Source organism: Hemitrygon akajei, chromosome 22 (genome assembly GCF_048418815.1).
Source record: "Hemitrygon akajei chromosome 22, sHemAka1.3, whole genome shotgun sequence".
NCBI classification, from domain to species: Eukaryota; Metazoa; Chordata; class Chondrichthyes; order Myliobatiformes; family Dasyatidae; genus Hemitrygon; species Hemitrygon akajei.
Genome location: NC_133145.1, coordinates 59,882,693 through 59,901,457, shown reverse-complemented (window position 1 = coordinate 59,901,457; position 18,765 = coordinate 59,882,693). Strand labels below are relative to the sequence as shown.

The 18,765-nt window shown below is 40.5% G+C and overlaps 1 protein-coding gene across 5 annotated transcripts in view; it reads right to left on the bottom strand.

Annotated features, from left to right (window-relative positions):
• Window positions 1-18,765, bottom strand: part of helz (helicase with zinc finger) — a 302,830-nt gene that overhangs the window by 107,989 nt on the left and 176,076 nt on the right. For all 5 annotated transcript variants that reach the window (XM_073026388.1, XM_073026389.1, XM_073026390.1 and 2 more), the window contains 2 exons: window positions 5,600-5,783; window positions 2,477-2,705 (listed from right to left, as the gene is read on the bottom strand). In XM_073026388.1, the coding sequence (XP_072882489.1) occupies window positions 2,477-2,705; window positions 5,600-5,783 (413 nt within the window). The remainder of the gene's footprint in view (window positions 1-2,476; window positions 2,706-5,599; window positions 5,784-18,765) is intronic.

Genomic DNA, 18,765 nt, shown 5'->3' with positions numbered 1-18,765 from the left:
CTACTTTATAAGTTCTTCATTAATTTATTGATGCATGTTGCATTTACAGTTCTGACTTTTGTGCTCTTTTGTACAAGAAAACTAGCCAGTTCAATCTTTGCTGATAATTTTAACCTCTTGATCCTGGTATACTTATTAGTGGCCTTTCAACCTACTGGATCCATGCATGTGATGTAAAACAGAGAGACCTTTGAGTTCAGGTAGATAGTTCCATGAGAGTGGAGACAAAAATAGACAGGGTGATGAAGGTGGCTTTTGCATACTGGCCTTCATCAGTCAGGTCAGTGAGTACTGAATTTGGGAGATCAGGCTGTGGTTGTAGAAGATACTGGTGAGGCCACACTTTGATCACCTTGCTGGAGGAAAGATGTTTTTAAATTGTAAAGAGTGCATAAACAATTATAAGGATGTTGCCAAGACTTTAGGGACTGAGTTACAGATAGATAGATATTTTAATGATTCTAAAGGAAATTACAGTGTCACAGTAACATTACAAGTCCACAAATATAAATATTAGTAATTAACTCATTGTAAACCTAACATGATGACCGTATTGCATCCACAACATAGATTTTACATCATTGTACAGTCGAAGCAATCATTCACCATTCCAATTTTCTGATTAAATTCTGCCTTGCTAGAGTTTCTCTGTCAATCAAGGGCGCAGTTAAAGTTGTGATTTACTTTGAGATGTGAATTAATTGGTGTGATGGCACTAGTAACAAATTGAATACAGTAGGTGAAAATATAATGAGTTCAATGTGTAAATTCAGAAATAATAATGAAAAATACTGACAAATGCTGCAATATAAAAGGGCCTGAAACTTCAATAGTCCTGAAGAAAAGCAACAGCCTAAAATGTCCACTGTTTATTCCCTTCATAGATGCTGCCTGACCTGCTAAATTCCTCCAGTACTTTGTGCCTGTTACTCAGGATTTCCAGCATCAGCAGAATCTCTGTATTTATGAAGGGCCTTAATTTGTTTATTTGCTTCCTGGCTCAGAGATTGTTTTAGAGATGCTAAATATTTTAAATCAACAGATTAAAGATTTTGGATATTAATGAAATCAATTTATGGGATTAGTGTAAGAAAGGGTGACGCGATAAAAGATCACCCATGAACATTATGGATTAGAGAGTGTAGGCTGAATGTTCTACTCTGCTTCTATTTCTGCTGTTCAACCAAATTAGGTGTTTACTGCAGGAAAATGCAACACCTCTGTATTTTTTAAAATAACAAACTGTGATTAAATTGGCAACAATAATAATATCTGCACATTCAAAGTTGTCTTTTACTGGCTGTGGGATAAAACTGAAAAATTCAAGCCATGGTGTTAGCAATACTGAATGATCAATAATTGTAGAGTTTTCGGCAGGATCCACATTATCCCCTGGTATACATAGATTTAAATCATTCCAAGAACTGTAAAGTTCACAAAATTGTCCATCGTCAGTTCATGAGCCAATCATGATAAAAAAAAATCTGAACAGTTCATTGGCATGGACTGGATGGGCTGAAGGGCTTGTTTCTGTGCTGTAGCACACTATGAGTTTATGACCTGATCAGCTTTATCATTGTCACTATGCACATTATTTGACATTGTCCCAAAATAATTAAAAACCTGCCAAAGTGTAACCTGAGTTCAATCCCACACTTGGTATTGTTTTGACTATGCCAGAGTAATGGTCACAAAACTGAAATGTCTGGACTATCCCTCGGAATAAACAACACTACAGATGATAGTTGTCATGTCTAACCAAAGCTCATCAGGTAATCTGATACGGATAAGTTAAATTAATAGCTGAAAAGTTGCTCATTCAACAGGCCCTGATCCACTGGATTTCTCTGTGCACACAACTTTTGAAAGATCTGTCCAATGAATTTCTTTGAAAGATAGGCAATGTTAGAATAATTATAAAATTGTATGACTTCCCAATGCAAATCTAACAAATGCAGAAAGTGCATAATTTCAACAGATTAATTTTAATTATTTTTAGGATTCAGAGATGGGGCTTTACCTCCAGAAACCAGAAAAGTTGGGGCAGCAAATAGGATTTTGATAACCTTTCATTACTGTGGTTGGTGGAACCTATCATTTTGCAAATTCCAATCCAAATTCAAACATGAAGGAGTAAGCTATTGAGCTACAGGCTGCTGCAGTTAAACCATGTGGGATGGAAAGAGACTCTTATGGAATCTAGATACCAGTATGCAACAGATGGGTCAAATAAGCACATGTGGCTTTAGACATACTCTAGAATTTCAATTCACATCAATATCCTGCAGCATTGTTTAAAAATAATTCCTTCTGAATCAGAAATTAGGAGGGGGGGGGTGTATAAGACATCCACATTAAGAACAGATTGGTAGATTAGTTTCCTTACATTAAAAATAACACTAAAGTGAAATTAAGTGAAATCATAACATCGAGTAATCATTAATTTTCTAATTAAAGAACAATAATTTCACTTTACCTGCATCTCCCAACTGAACACAGAGCTATGGGGTCTCCAACCACAGCAACCAGGGATTGTGCTCTAGTGATGGCAGTGTTTAGTAGTTTGTAATTAGACAGAAACCCATAGTCGAGGTCCTCAGTGGAGTCTTCTACTAACTGTTCCTTTCGCTTGATGGGGGTCTGCTTATGCTTACATGTGTGTCTTGTCCTTACTGTACTGAGAAATAACACTCTAAACTGCTTGCCTGAAAAATTTAAAAAGGGCAAAGGTTTATATATTTTTTCCATGTTATTTAAAAGCAACTCTACATAGGAAAAAACTATCAAGATTATTGTTAAGACACTATAAACAGCTCAAATTTGTGTCAATTCACTTTGCACTCCTAAACTCAGGTGAAACAACTACTTCATTTGCTAATGTACAGCAGTACACAAACATATTGAAATGCATTTCTTCAAGGTTGGATTTCAAATTTTTCACTTCATTGACCTAATTTGACATTGAGGAGGATGTTGGCACACTCACCTCAGGATCAGAACTTCTTCATTTAGGTCCAACATGGGAGACTTGATGACAGAATCTGGGTTGACGTCAGAGCAGCACTCAGTGACTTAACTGTCAGCAGTGCTGTATCTTGGGTGAGATATTAAAACTAAGCCACCTTCTTCCCTATCAGCTGGATATTTAAAAAATCTATGATACTGCTTTTAAGAGGAATGGAGAGTTTATCCAGGATGCCTTGCCAATATTTGACTACTAGCATTACAAAAATAAGGAAGTCATGTAGAAATTGACCACTGCATCTTTACATTACAGGATAAAATTGCTTTATTAACCATAAAAAGCATTATAAAATGCCTTTCCTCCTTGTGAATGTACACCACAGTATAGATGTTCATTTGCATCTAACTTATATCCACAGCAGGATACAATAATTCTAAGACTGAACCAACAAGGAAATGTGCAAACACCGTGCAAATGCATAATGAGTCTAAAAGAAGCTGTGATATGAAATAGAGGTCTATTTAGTAACCAGGAAATCCAATGGAGGGTTAAATCAATTTGTTCCTCCTCTCCTCTGGTATAGCTAATAAGAATTAAAAGATGAACATCAAAATAGCACATTGCCAAATTCAGTAAAGAAAACAGGAGCACGGGGGTTAAAGGATTCAAGCCCCTTTGCATCACTTTGCCAGAAAGAGAATTGATAACATAATCAAGAACAGTACATTATTAGAACACTACCATTCTAAGACACACCTCACAACGAGAAGAGGATAGAAGAACTCAACTACCTGCCCAAGATCAAGTTGGAACATGAACTTTATTAAAAACGTTTGTACTTTGTATTCATCTTCTCTATCCCTCCTCTTTCTGTAAATAAATGCAAGGTCTGTAAATAAAATTTTATCTGTAAATAAAATCTAAATTTCATCCTTTTCACACCTTGTGACACATTGGAATGTCATCAATTCTCTTTTGCTGTTTGCCTTGGCAGCTGTCTGGTCTTTACGAGGCTGAGTTGCTAGGTCAATGCTCAACCCAGCATGGATGGAAAGCATGCGATGGAGCTGGCCGGATTCAAACCAGAGACCATTCGCCTCGCACTAGGATGCTGATCCAACGACACCACCTGCCGGCTAAAAAATCTAAAGTAGACCAGGCCAAATTATATTTCCTGGATTCAGTTCAATTTAAAAAGGGCTTTAAAAATTAAACCTATAAAATGTGTGCTCTATATCCTGTCACTCAAGTCACTTACTAAAATATATTTCTGAGCTAATAGATATTCACCAGTTTTTCCCCCAACTGTGAAGATCCTCTTGCAATGACAACAGCCAAGGGGAAAAATTCCCTCCAACTATTTGCCATCATATATATTGGAATACTTCATCGCCATTGTGACATATTTCCCTGTTTGACATACAATTTCCCCATTATGGAACATAAGGACATAAGAAATAGGAGCAGATTATTAAATGGTGAAATATTACAGCATGATGTTGTGCAGAGGAATTGGAGACCGATTGTGCATGAATTGTAAATGGTTGGTTTGCAGATGCAGCAGGTTAAGGCAAATCGAATGTTGGCCATTGCAAGAGGGATTGAATTTAAGAGCAGGGAGGTTCTGCTGCAATGGTACAGGATGCTGGTGAGGCTGCATAGGATGATGGTGATCCTTTATAGGCTGCTGCTGAGCCCATGAGCTACAGCAACCATGATCTTATTGAATGATGGAGCACTGGACCATCTGACCTGTTGCTCCATCATTCAATAACATCATGGTTGCTCTGGCTATGGACTTAGCTCCACCAATCTATCTTTCCCCCATAATCCTTAATTTCTCTGCTATGCAAAAAGCTATCTAACCATGTGACAAAATATATTCAATGAAGTAACCCCTACTGCTTCCCTGGGCAGAGAATTCCACAGATTCACTACTCTCTAGAAAAAGCAGATTTCTCCTCATCTGTCCTAATCTACCAAATCTTGAAGGTACAATCCCTAGTTCTAGTCACACTTACGAGTGGAAACAACTTTACCACCTCAATTTTATCTGTCCCTTTCATAATTTTATATGTTTCTATAGGCTCCTCCTTCATTCTTCTGAATCCCATGTGTCTCAATATCTCCTCAAATGCTAACCCCTCATCTCCGGATTCAACCTGGTGAACCTCTTCTGTATCAACTCCAAATACGGTATATCATTCCTCAAGTAAGAGGACCACCACTGTACACAGTTCAGGTTCAGCCTTACCAGCATCCTGTACTGTTGCAGCATAACCTCCCTGCCCTTAAATTCAATCCCTCTGGCAATGGCCAACATTCGATTTGCCTTAACCCAACCCTGCTTTACCTGCAAACCAGCCATTTACAATTCATGCACAATGACTCTCCAAATCCTCTGCACAACATCATGCTGCAATATTTCACCATTTAATAATCTGATCTTCTATTTTTCCTTCCAACGACGATGACCTTGCATTTACCAGTGTTGTACTCCATCTGCCAGACCCCTGCCCACTCAGTTAACCTATCTATATCTCCGTATCCTCTGCACAATTTGCTTTTCCACAGTTTAGTATCATCAGCAAACTTGGAGAAACAAAAATGATTCACTGGCAACTGGGAACCCACCTTGAACATTCAGAACTCGTTCCACATTCACTTCAGACAACCTCTTCTTACGCAGTTCCGATCGAATCCTAAACACTTGGTCAGCATAAGGTGTCACCACTCCAATGCTACCTTCATCCAATTTCCCCCAAGCAACAGGCCACTTCCTCCTTAGCTCTTCAACACGTTCCACGATTTCAAACACCTTTTGGAATACAAAATAGAGTTGAGAGCAAACTATTAAACACACATGCAAAAAACATATATTCTGAACTTGCATGCAAAGAGGCAGTATAAAAATGTGAATAGAAGATGCTGGACATGGTCACAGGCTGAGAGGTCAAACATCAGGCAACATCTACAGGGAGAGGAACAGTGTTAAATGCCTCAGGTCAATGATATTTCACCAAAACTGCTCTGATATGGATGTCATTGACTTGAAACAATTGTGTATTCTCTCCACTAATGCTGCTTGCCCTGTTGAGCACTACTATTTCTATTTAAATTTCTGTATTTAACTATTTCAAACTGTTAATTCATTATCTGAGTGGTGGGGTGGAGATACATCTCTAACAAAGGAGGTGTAAGGTGTTCCTTCCCTTCGCTAGCCTGCAAGTCACCTTTGGGCAAGGTGTTGCACCTAATTAGCCTCCTTATTAGAGTCTAATGAAGCCATGGGAGCAGGTGGTGGATGGTCACATGAGCAGCTGATGCATATGACAAGTCCTAGTTATACAACCACTGACGCCAAGCAGACACTCTCTGAAAAGTACTAATAATGGCTGGGCTAACCTGTCTTGGCAGTGTGGGGGATCAGAGGGATCTTGAGGTCCAAGTCCATAGGACACTCAAATCTGCTACGCAGGTTGACTCTATGCTTAATAAAGCAAACGGTGCATTGGCGTTCATCAATCGTGGGATTGAGCTTAGGAGCCAAGAGATAATGTTACAGCTATATAGGACCCTGGTCAGACCCAGCTTGGAGTACTGTGCTCAGTTCTGGTTGCCTCACTATAGGAAGGATGTTGAAACCATAAAAAGGGTGCAGAGGAGACTTACAAGGATGTTGCCTGGATTGGGGAGCATGCCTTTGAGAATAGGTTGAGTGAACTCAGCCTTTTTTCCTTGGAGTGACGGAGGATGAGAGGTGACCTGGTAGAGGTGTATAAGATGATGAGAGGCACTGATTGTGTGGATAGTCAAAGGCTTTTTCCCAGGGCTAAAATGGCTAGCACAAGAGGGCACAGTTTTAAGATGCTTGGAAGTAGGTACAGAGGAGATGTCAGGGTTAAGTTTTTTTATGCAGAGAGTGGTGGGAGCGTGGAATGGGCTGCCAGCAACAGTGGTGGAGGCGGATATGATAGGGTCTTTTAATAATCTCCTGGACAGGTACATGGAGCTCAGAAGAATAGTGGGCTATGGGTAACCTGAGGTAATTTCTAAGGTAAGGACATGTTTGGCACAGCTTTGTGGGCTGAAGGGCCTGTATTGTGCTGTAGGTTTTGTTTCTTTGTTTTCTTTGTAAAGATACTGACAGCAATGGCAAACAACCTCTGTTGAAAAATTTGCCAAGAACAATAATGATCATGGAAAGACCATGATCACCTTTGTCATATACAACACGGCACATAATAATAATGATGATTATGAATTCATTATCCCTGCGCTGGTTCATAACCAGCAAGTTGACACCATGGTTAATAGTTACTACACTACAGTAGCAAATGAATTATTCTTAATCCAACTAGTGGCTTTGTGATTCAATACAGACATACCTGTATTTATGCAACATATCTGTATTGCCAATTATATGCACAATTAAATACATTGGAGCACTTAAACAAAATGACACAGGAAATAATGAGGCGGGTTCAGAGAATGAGAGGTTTCCTTGCCTGTTAAGTTTAATCGAACCAAAAAGATGCAATGGTACTTTAATTCTGATAGACAGGCAGATATTAAGTGAAGTGAGGCTTCCTTTAGACATTTACTCAATGTATAGTGATAGGGCCTGTTTAAATCAGTATTAAAATCAAATACCATTTAATTTGCCAAATGCCAATTTAAAATATCCTGTTTACCCAAATGCAGTAAATTGAATTTTTCTCCACATTAAGTAGCAGAGCTCAGTAAGGTTTATTTGAAGGAAAATGGCAGTTTTGAAAGAACAGTTTTAAATGGCATTGGCAAGCTTACAAAGACTTAAAATGTGCATTAAACAATTTTTTTAAAACATTGTGTGGGTATTGCTAAGCAACAGTTTCAAGATGTTGAAAGCAAAACTCAGTAAAGACAATCAACATTGAGAGATGTTAAAGAAGGTCTGCTAAGGAAACTTTAGACCATCTCCAGTCCACATCTTTCCTCTCCAGCCTTTAGGTCCAGAGGTCTATTTTGATAAATGATGCTCTTAAATCAATTACGTCAACTGTCAATTCATGCAACTTTGCTGCAACTATCCATTTGCAGATTCTGTTGTGTTGAGATATAGGCTTCCTACAGGAATATATCAAAGAACAGTTTTGGCAAGAGGTTCATGGTTTTTCTGAGATGGGCTTTAAACTAATATACAGTCGACCTTCACTAATCCGACTACCTGTAATCTGGTTCCTTCGATAATCCGGCACTGATTTCAAATTTGCCATGCAACCGTAATTTCAAATTTCCTGGGCCACCGGACCAATCTGCTGGACATTGTTTTGGTTGCACTAGATCTGTTCACGTGCTGGTGCGCTCTTGTAAGCACAGACAGGCGATTCCTGCTTGTTTTCTTGCATTTATTAATATCATTTGCGTGAGGTGCAGGCACCTGGCACCCGCACATCTCACCCACCAGTGGCAGTGAAGCTGGCACGCTCTGGGTTGGTCCGCCTAACAGCAGTCGCGCACTGCCCTCCAACGTTGCACAGCCGGCGCTCCGTTCTCTTCTGCCTACGACCTCAGATAAGATGTGGCAATCCGCTGAATTTAAGCATATTACTAAGCGGAGGAAAAGAAACTAACAAGGATTCTCTCAGTAACTGCGAGCAAAGGGTGAAGAGCCCAGCGCCGAATCCCTGGCCACCTGGTGGTCTCGTGAAACATAACGTATAGAAGACCTCCTTTCTCTGACTTCTGCTTCTGTTCACCCAGATGTGCTGCCACCAACATCAACAGTTTCTGAAGAAACTCTTGTGCCAGTTTTAGCACCAGTTCCTGATGTTTCACTCATTTTTCACGATGACGATGCTGATGATCCTGACAACCCCACACTTGCAAACATGTAACTTTGCCTGAAAGTATATTAAACGTCTCACTTTAGAAGCTAAAGTGCTCAACTGTTCTGCATAAGTTAATTCCTGTACATTATTGATTGGCATCTCCTGAGAGCAAGGGGTTCAGATGGGTTGGAGTTTGTTAGGTGCCTTCAGGAAGGTTTCTTGACACAGTCTGTAGATAAGCCTACAAGAAGAGAGGTTGTACTTGATTTGGTATTGGGAAATGAACCTGGTCAGGGGTCAGATCTCTCAGTGGAAGAGCATTTTGGAGATAGATAATTCTATCTCCTTTACAATAGCATTGGAGAGAGAGAGGAACAGACAAGTTAGAAAAGCATTTAATTGGAGTAAGGGGAATTACGAGGCTATCAGGCAGGAAATTGGAGGCTTATATTGGAAACAGACGTTCTCAGGGAAAAGTACGGAAGAAATGTGGCAAATATTCAGGGGATATTTGTGTAGAGTTCTGTATAGGTAATTTTCAATGAGACAGGGAAGTTATGGCAGGGTACAGGAACCGTGGTGTACAAAGGCTGTAATAAATCTAGTCAAGAAGAAAAGAAAAGCTTGCAAAAGATTCAGAGAGCTTGGTAATGTTAGAGATCTAGAAGATTATAAGGCTACTAGGAAGGAGCTTAAGAAGGAAATTAGGAGAGGCAGAAGAGGCCAAGAGAAGGCTTTGGTGGGCAGAATTAAGGAAAACTCCAAGGCATTCTACAAGTATGTGAAGAGCAAGAGGATAAGACGTGAAAGAATAGGACCTATCAAGTGTGACGGTGGGAAAGAGTGTATGGAACTGGAGGAATTAGCAGAGGTACTTAATGAATACTTTACACCAGTATTCACTATGGAAATGGATCTTGGTGATTGTAGTGATGACTTGTAGCAGACTGAAAAGCTTAAGCATATAGACATTAAGAAAGAGGATGTGCTGGAGCTTTTGGAAAGCATCACGTTGGATAAGTTGCCGGGACCGGATGAGACTACTGTCTCAGACTACTGTGGGAGGTGAGGGAGGAGATTGCTGAGCCTCTGGCGACGATCTTTGCATCATCAATGGGGACGGGAGAGGTTCCGGAGGATTAGAGGGCTGCGGATATTGTTCCTTTATTCAAGAAAGGGAGTAGAAATAGCCCAGGAAGTTAAGACCAAGTTACTTCAGTGATTGGTAAGTTGATGGAGGAAGATCCTGAGAAGTAGGATTATTGAACACTTGGAGAGGTATAATGATTAGGAATAGTCAGCATGGCTTTGTCAAGGGCATGTCGTGCCTTACAAGCCTGATTGAATTTTTTGAGGATGTGACAAAACACAATGATGAAGGAAGAGCAGTAGATTTAGTGTATATGGATTTTAGCCAGGCTTATTGAGAAAGTAAGGAGGCATGGGATCCAAGGAGACGTTGCCTTGTGAATTCAGAACTGGTTTGCCCATAGAAGGCAAAGAGTGGTTGTTGATGGGTCATATTCTGCATGGAGGTCGATCACCAGTGGAATGCCTCAGGGTTCTGTTCTGGGACCCTTACTCTTCGTGATTTTTATAAATGACCTGGATGAGGAAGTGGAGGGAGGGGTTAGTAAGTTTGCTGATGACACAAAGGTTGGAGGTGTTGTGGATAGTGTGGAAGGCTGTCAGAGGTTACAGCAGGACATCGATAGGATGCAAAATTGGGCTGAGAAGTGGCAGATGGAGTTCAATCTAGCTAAGTGTGAAGTGGTTCATTTTGGTAGGTCAAATATGATGGCAGAACATAGTATCAATGGTAAGACTCTTGGCAGTGTGGAGGATCAGAGGGATCTTGGGGCCTGAGTCCAGAGGACGCTCAAAGCAGCTGCGCAGGTCGACTCTTTGGTTAAGAAGGCGTATGGTGTATTGGCCTTCATCAATTGTGGAATTGAATTTAGGAGCCGAGAGGTAATGTTGCAGCTATATAGGACCCTGGTCAGAACCCACTTGGAGTACTGTGCTCAGTTGTGGTTGCCTCACTACAGGAAGGATGTGGAAGCCATAGAAAGGGTGAAGAGGAGATTTACAAGGATGTTGCCGGGATTGGGGAGCATGCCTTATAAGAATAGGTTGAGTGAACGCAGCCTTTTCTCCTTGGAGTGACGGGGGATGAGAGGTGACCTGATAGAAGGGTATAAGATGATGAGAGGCACTGATCGTGTGGACAGTCAGAGGCTTTTTCCCCAGGGCTGAAATGGTTGCCACAAGAGGACACAGGTTTAAGGTGCTGGGGAGTAGGCACCGAGGAGATGACGGGTAAGTTTTTTACTCAGAGAGTGGTGAGTGCGTGGAATGGACTACCAGCAACGGTGGTGGAGGCAGATACGATAGGGTCTTTTAAGAGGCTTTTAGATAAGTACATGAAGCTTCGTAAGATAGAAGGCTATAGGTAAGCCTAGTAATTTCTGAGGTAGGGACATGTTCAGCACAACTTTGTGGGCCGAAGGGCCCGTATTGTGCTGTAGGTTTTCTACGTTTCTATTTACCTGTACCCTTTATTTTATCTGTGCCTGTACAGTATATTACTTAATTAAAATTTCACTTGCTACTCATTTAATATTTCTGTTTCATTATTATCTAACTTGTACTGATTTACATGATATTTTAAAGGTATGGTGAGGTGATTAGCTATTGCTTAATGTGATACTTCTGTAATTTGGCATTTTCACTAATCCGGCACTCCGCAGGTCCCAATGGTGCCAGATTAGTGAAGGTTGACCTGTAGCACATGAAAAGGAGGAAAGAAAAGCGCTTAAAAAGAAAAGAACAGAAAAGTAAAAAATAGCATGATTTGGATGGAGCAGACAGAGTAAAAGATCTAAGTTACAGTGCTCTTTATGCAAAATTAGCCACTTGAGATCATGAGGTTATGCTAATACATCTTATAGTGAAGAACTGACCAGAGGCAGGACTGGCTACTAAATACTCCAGATACAATGTGTCTAAGCAAAGAAAGTGAAAGGAAGGAAGGAAGGGGTTAGGAGTGAGGAGAAAACCTGGTGTGTGATGATAAATGGACTGATGAAATCCATCAGTGCACACCAGTACTGGCAAGAAAGGATTTCCTGAAGTAGTAAAAGACAAAATTTACCTGGTGAGAATTCAGAAAACAAGAGAATTAGCATTAAAGAACTGAAGTATTCAGTCATCACCAATGAGTGGAAAGGATGTAATGGTTCAAATTACAGGTAGTTTAAAGAAATGTGCAAAAGCCATAGAGTGGTGTTCTGAATATGACTAGTGTCCTGAGCTGCATATATTGCAATGCAAGAACTATCATTGGAAAAGCAGATAAGCTCAGGGCATGGATTAACAGCTGGAATTATTTTGTTGTAGCCATTAGTGACACTTGGTTGTAGGAGGGGCAGGACTGACAGCTCAGTATTCTGGGGTTCCGTTGTTTTAAACATGACAGAGCAGGAAGAATTAAAGGAGGTGTAATGGTGTTACTAGCCAAGGAAAACATCACAGCAGTGTTCCATCCTGACAGACTGGAGAACTTGACTAGTGAGGCATTGTGGGTGGAACTGGGAAATGAGAAAGGTATGACTATGTTAATGAGGCTATATTAAAGACCACTCAAATAGTCCCAGGGATTTCGAGGAACAAATTTGTAAAGAGATTGCAGACTGTTGCAGGAAAGATTAAGGTTGCTATAGTAGGTGATTTTAGCTTTCCACAAGTTGACTGGGAATCCCATAATGTAAAAAGGACCAGATGGAATAGAGTTGATGAAATGTGTTCAGGAAAGTTTCCTTCATTAATACATGGAAATCCCAATGAGAGGATGTGTGATTCTGGATCCGCTATTAGGGAATGAGACAGGGCAGGTGAATGGTAGGGGAACACTTTGCAACCAGTGACCACAATGCCATTAGTTGCAAAGCAAATATGCAAAAAGATGGGTCTGGTTCACAGGTTGAGATTCTCATCAAAGAAAGGCCTATTTTTATCGTATCAAAAATGACCTGGCAAGTATGAATTGGGACAGGTTGTTTTCTAGCAAAGGTGTACTTGGTAGGTGGGAGGCCTTCCAAAACAAAATTTTGAGAGTGCCTGTCAGAATAGAAGGGTAAAAAGTAAAGATAACAAGTGTAAGACAGAAAGAGAAATAAGGAAGTGCATTGCTTGTATAGGCAAGTAGGAACAAATGAGGTGCTTAACGAGTAGAAGAAATGCAAGAGAACAGTTAAGAAAGAAATCTGGAGGGCTAAAAGAAAGCATTAAGTTGCTCTTGCAGGCAACATGTAGGAGAATCCTAAGGGATTCCACAGCCATGTTAAGAGCAAAAAGGTTGCAAGGTGCAAAATTATTCCTCTGTAAGACCAGGGTGGTAATCCATGCATGGAGCCAAAATAGATGGGGGAGTTCTTAAATGAATTCTTTGGCATCTGTACTTACTCAGGAGATAGACACAGACTCTACAGAAGTGAGGCAAACTGATATCAATTTCATGGACCCTGTACAGATTACAGAGGAGGAGGTGTTTGTTACTCTGAGGCAAATCAGGGTGGATAAATCCCTAGGACCTGAAAAAATGTTCCTTGGACCCTACAGGAGGCAAGTGCAGAAATTTCCAGGGCCCAGCAGAGATGTTTATATCATCCTTAGTGGGGGGGTGGGGGGGGGGTGGTATGAAAGAGGATTGAAGGATAGCCAAAGAAGTTCCACTGTTTAAAAAAAAACTCACTAAATATAATTATAGGCTGGAGAGTCTGACATCCATTGTGGGAAAGTTATTGGAAGGTATTCCAAGGACCAGATATACAAGCATTTAGATAGATATGGACTGATTATGGATAGTCAGTATGGCTTCATGTGTGGTAGGTCATGCCGAACCAATCTTACTGAGTTTTTCAAGGAAGGTACCAGGAAAGTGGATGAAAGCAAGGCCGTGGATGTTGTCCACATGGGCTTTAGTAAGGTATCTGACAAGGTCCCACATGGGAGGCTGGTTAAGAAGGTTCAGTCGCTCAGCATTCAGGATGTAGTAGTAAACTGCATTAGACTTGGCTTTGTCAAGAGAAGCCAGAGAGTAGTAGTGGAGGCCTGCCTCTCTGACTGGAGGCCTGTGAATAGTGGTGTGCTGCAGGGATCGGTGCTGGGTCCTTTGTTGTTTGTCATTTATATGAATGATTTGGATAATAATGTGATGAACTGGATCAGCAAATTTGTGGATGACACCAAGACTGGGGAATAGCAGACAGTAAGGAGTAAGGAAGGCTAACATAGCTTGCAGGAGGATCTACATCAGCTGTAAAAATGGGGTGAAAAATGGCAGATGGAATTTAATGCTAACAAGTGGTCTTAAGTGCAGAAGTTTACTCTTCAATAGGACTAACCAGAGTAGGTCTTACACACTGTGTTGTAAAACAAAGGGATCTGGGAATATAGGTCAATAATTCATTGACATGGTCATAAAGAAAGCTTTTGGCAAATTGGCCTTCACAAATCAATGTACTGAGTACAGGAGATGGAATGATGTGCTGAAGTTGAATAAGATGTTTATGAGGCCTAATTTGGAGTAACATGTGCAGTTTTTATCACCTACCTACAGGAAAGATGGAAACAAGGTTGAAAGAGTACAGAGAAGATTTATAAGGATGTTGCCAGGTCTGGGGGAATCTGAGGTATAAGGAAAGATTGAACAGGTTAGGACAGTATTCTTTAGAACACAGAAGACTGGGCAGAGATTTGATAGAGGTATACAAAATTATGAGGTGTATAGATAGGGCAAATGTGAGCAGACTTTTTCCACTAAGGTTGGGTGGTGCTACAAGCAGAGGTCATGGGTTAAGGATGAAAGGTAAGAAGTTTAAAGGGAAAATGAGGGAAAACTTCTTCACTCAGAGGGCCATGAGTGTGTGGAATGAGTTAGCAGCCCAAGTGGTGCATGCAAGCTTGATTTCAACATTTAGACTAAGGTACATCAATAGTCTTTTACAATTGATAGATAAACCCATTTTTGCACTTTCTTCAACAACTATCTATCTGTCAATTGCAAAAAGACAGAATGTATGGTGATATCCAAAAAGGAGAATCCTATCTGCAGGCTGAGAATAAACGGGGAAGACATAAAACAAGTACAAAACTTTTGCTACTTAAGAAGCTGGGTGACATCAGATGGCAGGTGCAACATGGACATCAAAAGAATAGGGATGGCAAAAGACACCTTTACGAGAATGAGGAGTATACTGACCAACACTAAACTAGGCATGACAACCCACCTCAGAGTACTGAAATGTTACGTTTATCCAGTTATATGGCTCAGAACGTTGGATAATATCTACTAACATGAGGAAATGAATTGAAGCAGCAAAGATGTGGTTTTTGAGGATGATGCAAAGAATATCATGGACGAAACGAATATCTAACGAAGATGTCATGAGCAGAGCAAGTACAAAAAGAGAAATAATGTATGAGATCATGAAAAGGCAATGTAACTTCATTGGACAAGTGATTAGGAAAGAGGAGTTACTATGGGAAAGACTGAAGGGAAGAGAGGAAGGCAAAGACAAATGATGATGGAGACAGCAGCCAGAGAACTGGAAATGAATACCAATGAATTGATCCACTTGACCCAAAACAGGAGGATGTGGGCTATGGCAGTCAAAGCTCAAACTGGGCATGCCACCTGATGATGATGATGATGACATGGATAGTAGGGATATGGAGGGCTATGTCCTGATGCAGGTTGATGGGACTACACCGCCTAAATGATTTTGTCATGGACTAGATGGGCTGAAGGGCCTCTTTCTGTGCTATACTTCTCTGTGACTCTATTCAGTATTGTCATCAAGCTGTACAGCATGAAATCAATCCCTGCAGCCCAACGTATCCATGCTCAAATACCTGTCTCAACAAATCCCATTGTCCTGCATTTGACCCATACCCCTCTACATCTTTCCTACCCTCATACCTGTCCAAACGCTTCTTAAACATTGTAACTGTAAATCCCTCTACCACCTCCTTTGACAGCTGATTCTATATACCTACCCAATCTTTTTGTGGGTAAAACATGCTCCTCAGCTCTCCCATTTCACCTTAAACTATGCCCTCCAGTTTGTCTTGAGAACAAGTAATTTTAACTATCCTAAAATACACCAGAACTGTCATAATATAAGTGACAAAGAGGACAATTATTTTTGGAAAATGGTCAAAAGAACATTTTTGACCAATATACTTACTGTAAAATATGTAAAGAGTCATTACTAAAGCTGTTCTGGGAAATGAGGTGAGCCAAATGGAAGTATCACTTGAGGAAGACTTACAGAACAGTGATCATTAGATAAACTTTAGAATAATTACAGAAAAGGATATGGTCTTTTTATGTTTTGCACTGTACTGCAGCCACAAAAGAACAAATTTTACGGCATATGTCAGTGATTCTAGTAAGTCCAAAATACAACTGCAATATAGTGGCAGTAATATATCTTCGAAGATAGTGTCCAAGATTAAAAAACCCAGCAAAGATCCCAGAGGAATACTCCAAGAGGAGCAGGTAGCTCTTGCTCTGCCTCAGGCATGTCAACCCCTTACCATGACCAAAGGAAGCAATTACTGGCCATTTTTGAGCAGTGCCATTCATGTAGAACAACGTTTATCCTATTTATTGGACCACATGCCTTGACCCAATCTGCACCTTGCACTCATGGTCCCCACCCCTAGCCAGTGCTGTTCCTGCCACTACATTAACTTTCTGTACCCCCATGGGAGGAAATAAAATCCAGGCCCTGAGAAGTAGAGCAGATCTGAGTTGCCTCTGTATCAGTCTGACAGCCTATTGACAACTTGAGCTTTCAAGAGCCTTAAAAACCATTTCCCAATAACACTGACAATCACAAACATCTGAAAAAAGTTGAAATAAAAGTAAAGAATTCACCTGAAACTTTTCAATCTAAGTCAGCAACCCTACTCAAATGAACGGCGATATACATCACACAACTATAATGGCTGCTCTATAGCGGAGAGGCCAGATTCATGAACAGTAACCACCTCAGCAGCTCAGGATATCTGAGCTTCAAACACAAACTCAAGGCTGAGTCCAGCAGCCAGTCATGAGAACAGACGCATTCTTGACTCTCACATTAGAACATACAGGCCTCAGTTAGGAACACACTGATGTAGACATAGCAGCGAGCTGGTAGTTCTCCATAGAACCTGTCCAGCCCTCAGTATGCCAAACATAGTCACTGTTAAGGGTGGTGAATCTGTGAAATTAATTTCCACTGACGGCTGTGGAGGCCAGGTCACTGGGTATATTTAAAGCAGAGGTTGGTAAGTTCTTGATTAGTAAGGGTGTCAAAAGTTATGGGGAGAAGGCAGAAGAATGGGGTTGAGGGAAATAAGAAATCAGCACTGACAGAATGGTGGAGCAGACTCAATGGGTCAAATGGCCTAATTCTGCTATATCTTATGGTCCTATAGTATATTAACAAGTTCCCAGACTTCGACAACATTAACAATGTTCAACAAATAGGATCAATTTCTGTCCACCTTTATGCTTTGCAGAATGCAGCTTTACCACGGATTAATAGAAGGCCAGCATTTTATGATGTAATATGCATCTCCAAAGAAACAAACACATCAATGGCGGGTAATTACTTTTCTTGCAACAAATAACTTACATTTTGCCTCAATGAAAATCCAAGGTGCCTTCATAAATTTGTGAAACTTAACGAAAAAATGAGATTTCCGAGGCAACAAATGGACTATGTCATTTAGTCAAACAAAATATAATCATCAGTTTTGAGACTATTTATTAATGTCCCTTTCTGCCCTAAGGCCACCAACTCCAACCTTGGAACTAATAATGAATATCATGCAGCCTTTTCACTCAACAATGAAATAATGATATAAAAAATAGGATGAGATGAACCAATTGTTACCATTCTCAGTTGTTCCACGCTGGCTTGCTGATTGTTACTTTAATAGGTCATTTACTTCTTTGTCTACCACATAGTGATTGAGATTGGCAGGAAAATTATCATATTTGTACTGAACAAATACAAAAGAAATATATTTCATTGGTGATTCTTTCATTTGAGGATACGGTCCTTGTTTGTTAATACAAATCCAGACAGAATGGGCAAATAGATCAGTGAAATTATCAATTCCCAAGCATTTATTTTATAATTTATTAGAATCTCAATTTTGGAAAAGCAGCTCCTCTGGAAATATTGCAAAGACCATACAGGAAACCACTTTTGAATTCTGAGGTAAATGTATTTTCCCCATGAACCACACTCACCAGGAAAGTCTCAAGGTCACATCATAACAGGGCTCAGTGATCTCAGCCTCGGTGGCCGTCAACAGGGACTGAATCAGCTCCAAATGAGATTTCCCACCTATCTGAGCTTGCTCTCACTCACTGGGGGACACAGAGGCAAACCTGGACTGCTGCATTATCATGCAGGTAAGCACAGTGTCTAGCTTATGCAGGCTACAAACAGATCACTGCAAGATCATAAAATATGATTTTATGATTATCAGAATGATGTTGTAAGGACTCCTTGCAACGACAGAATTATAATCGCACATCTTAGTACCCTCTGAGGGAGGGAAGAAACTGGAATTTAAAAATTGCTGGCATCAAAGGTGATAGTCAAGCTGTAAGATCTGAGAATAGAACAGTGCATTCACATGGGGTATAATTGTACTGAAAAGGATTTCAATTCCAACATGTTGGTTTCCCGTACTCATTCTGTCATGTCAATTTCCCTTCCTCTACAGCCCCACGATGAGGCTACACTCGGGCTGGAGGAGCAACACAGCATATTCTGTTTGGGTAGCCTCCAACTTAATTGCATGAACACCAATTTCTCTAACTTATGCTAATTTCTCCCCTACCCCACTTCTCTCTTTTTCCATTCCCCACTCTGGTTCCCCTCTGACCTGCCATCATGTTCCTCGGGTTCCCGTCCT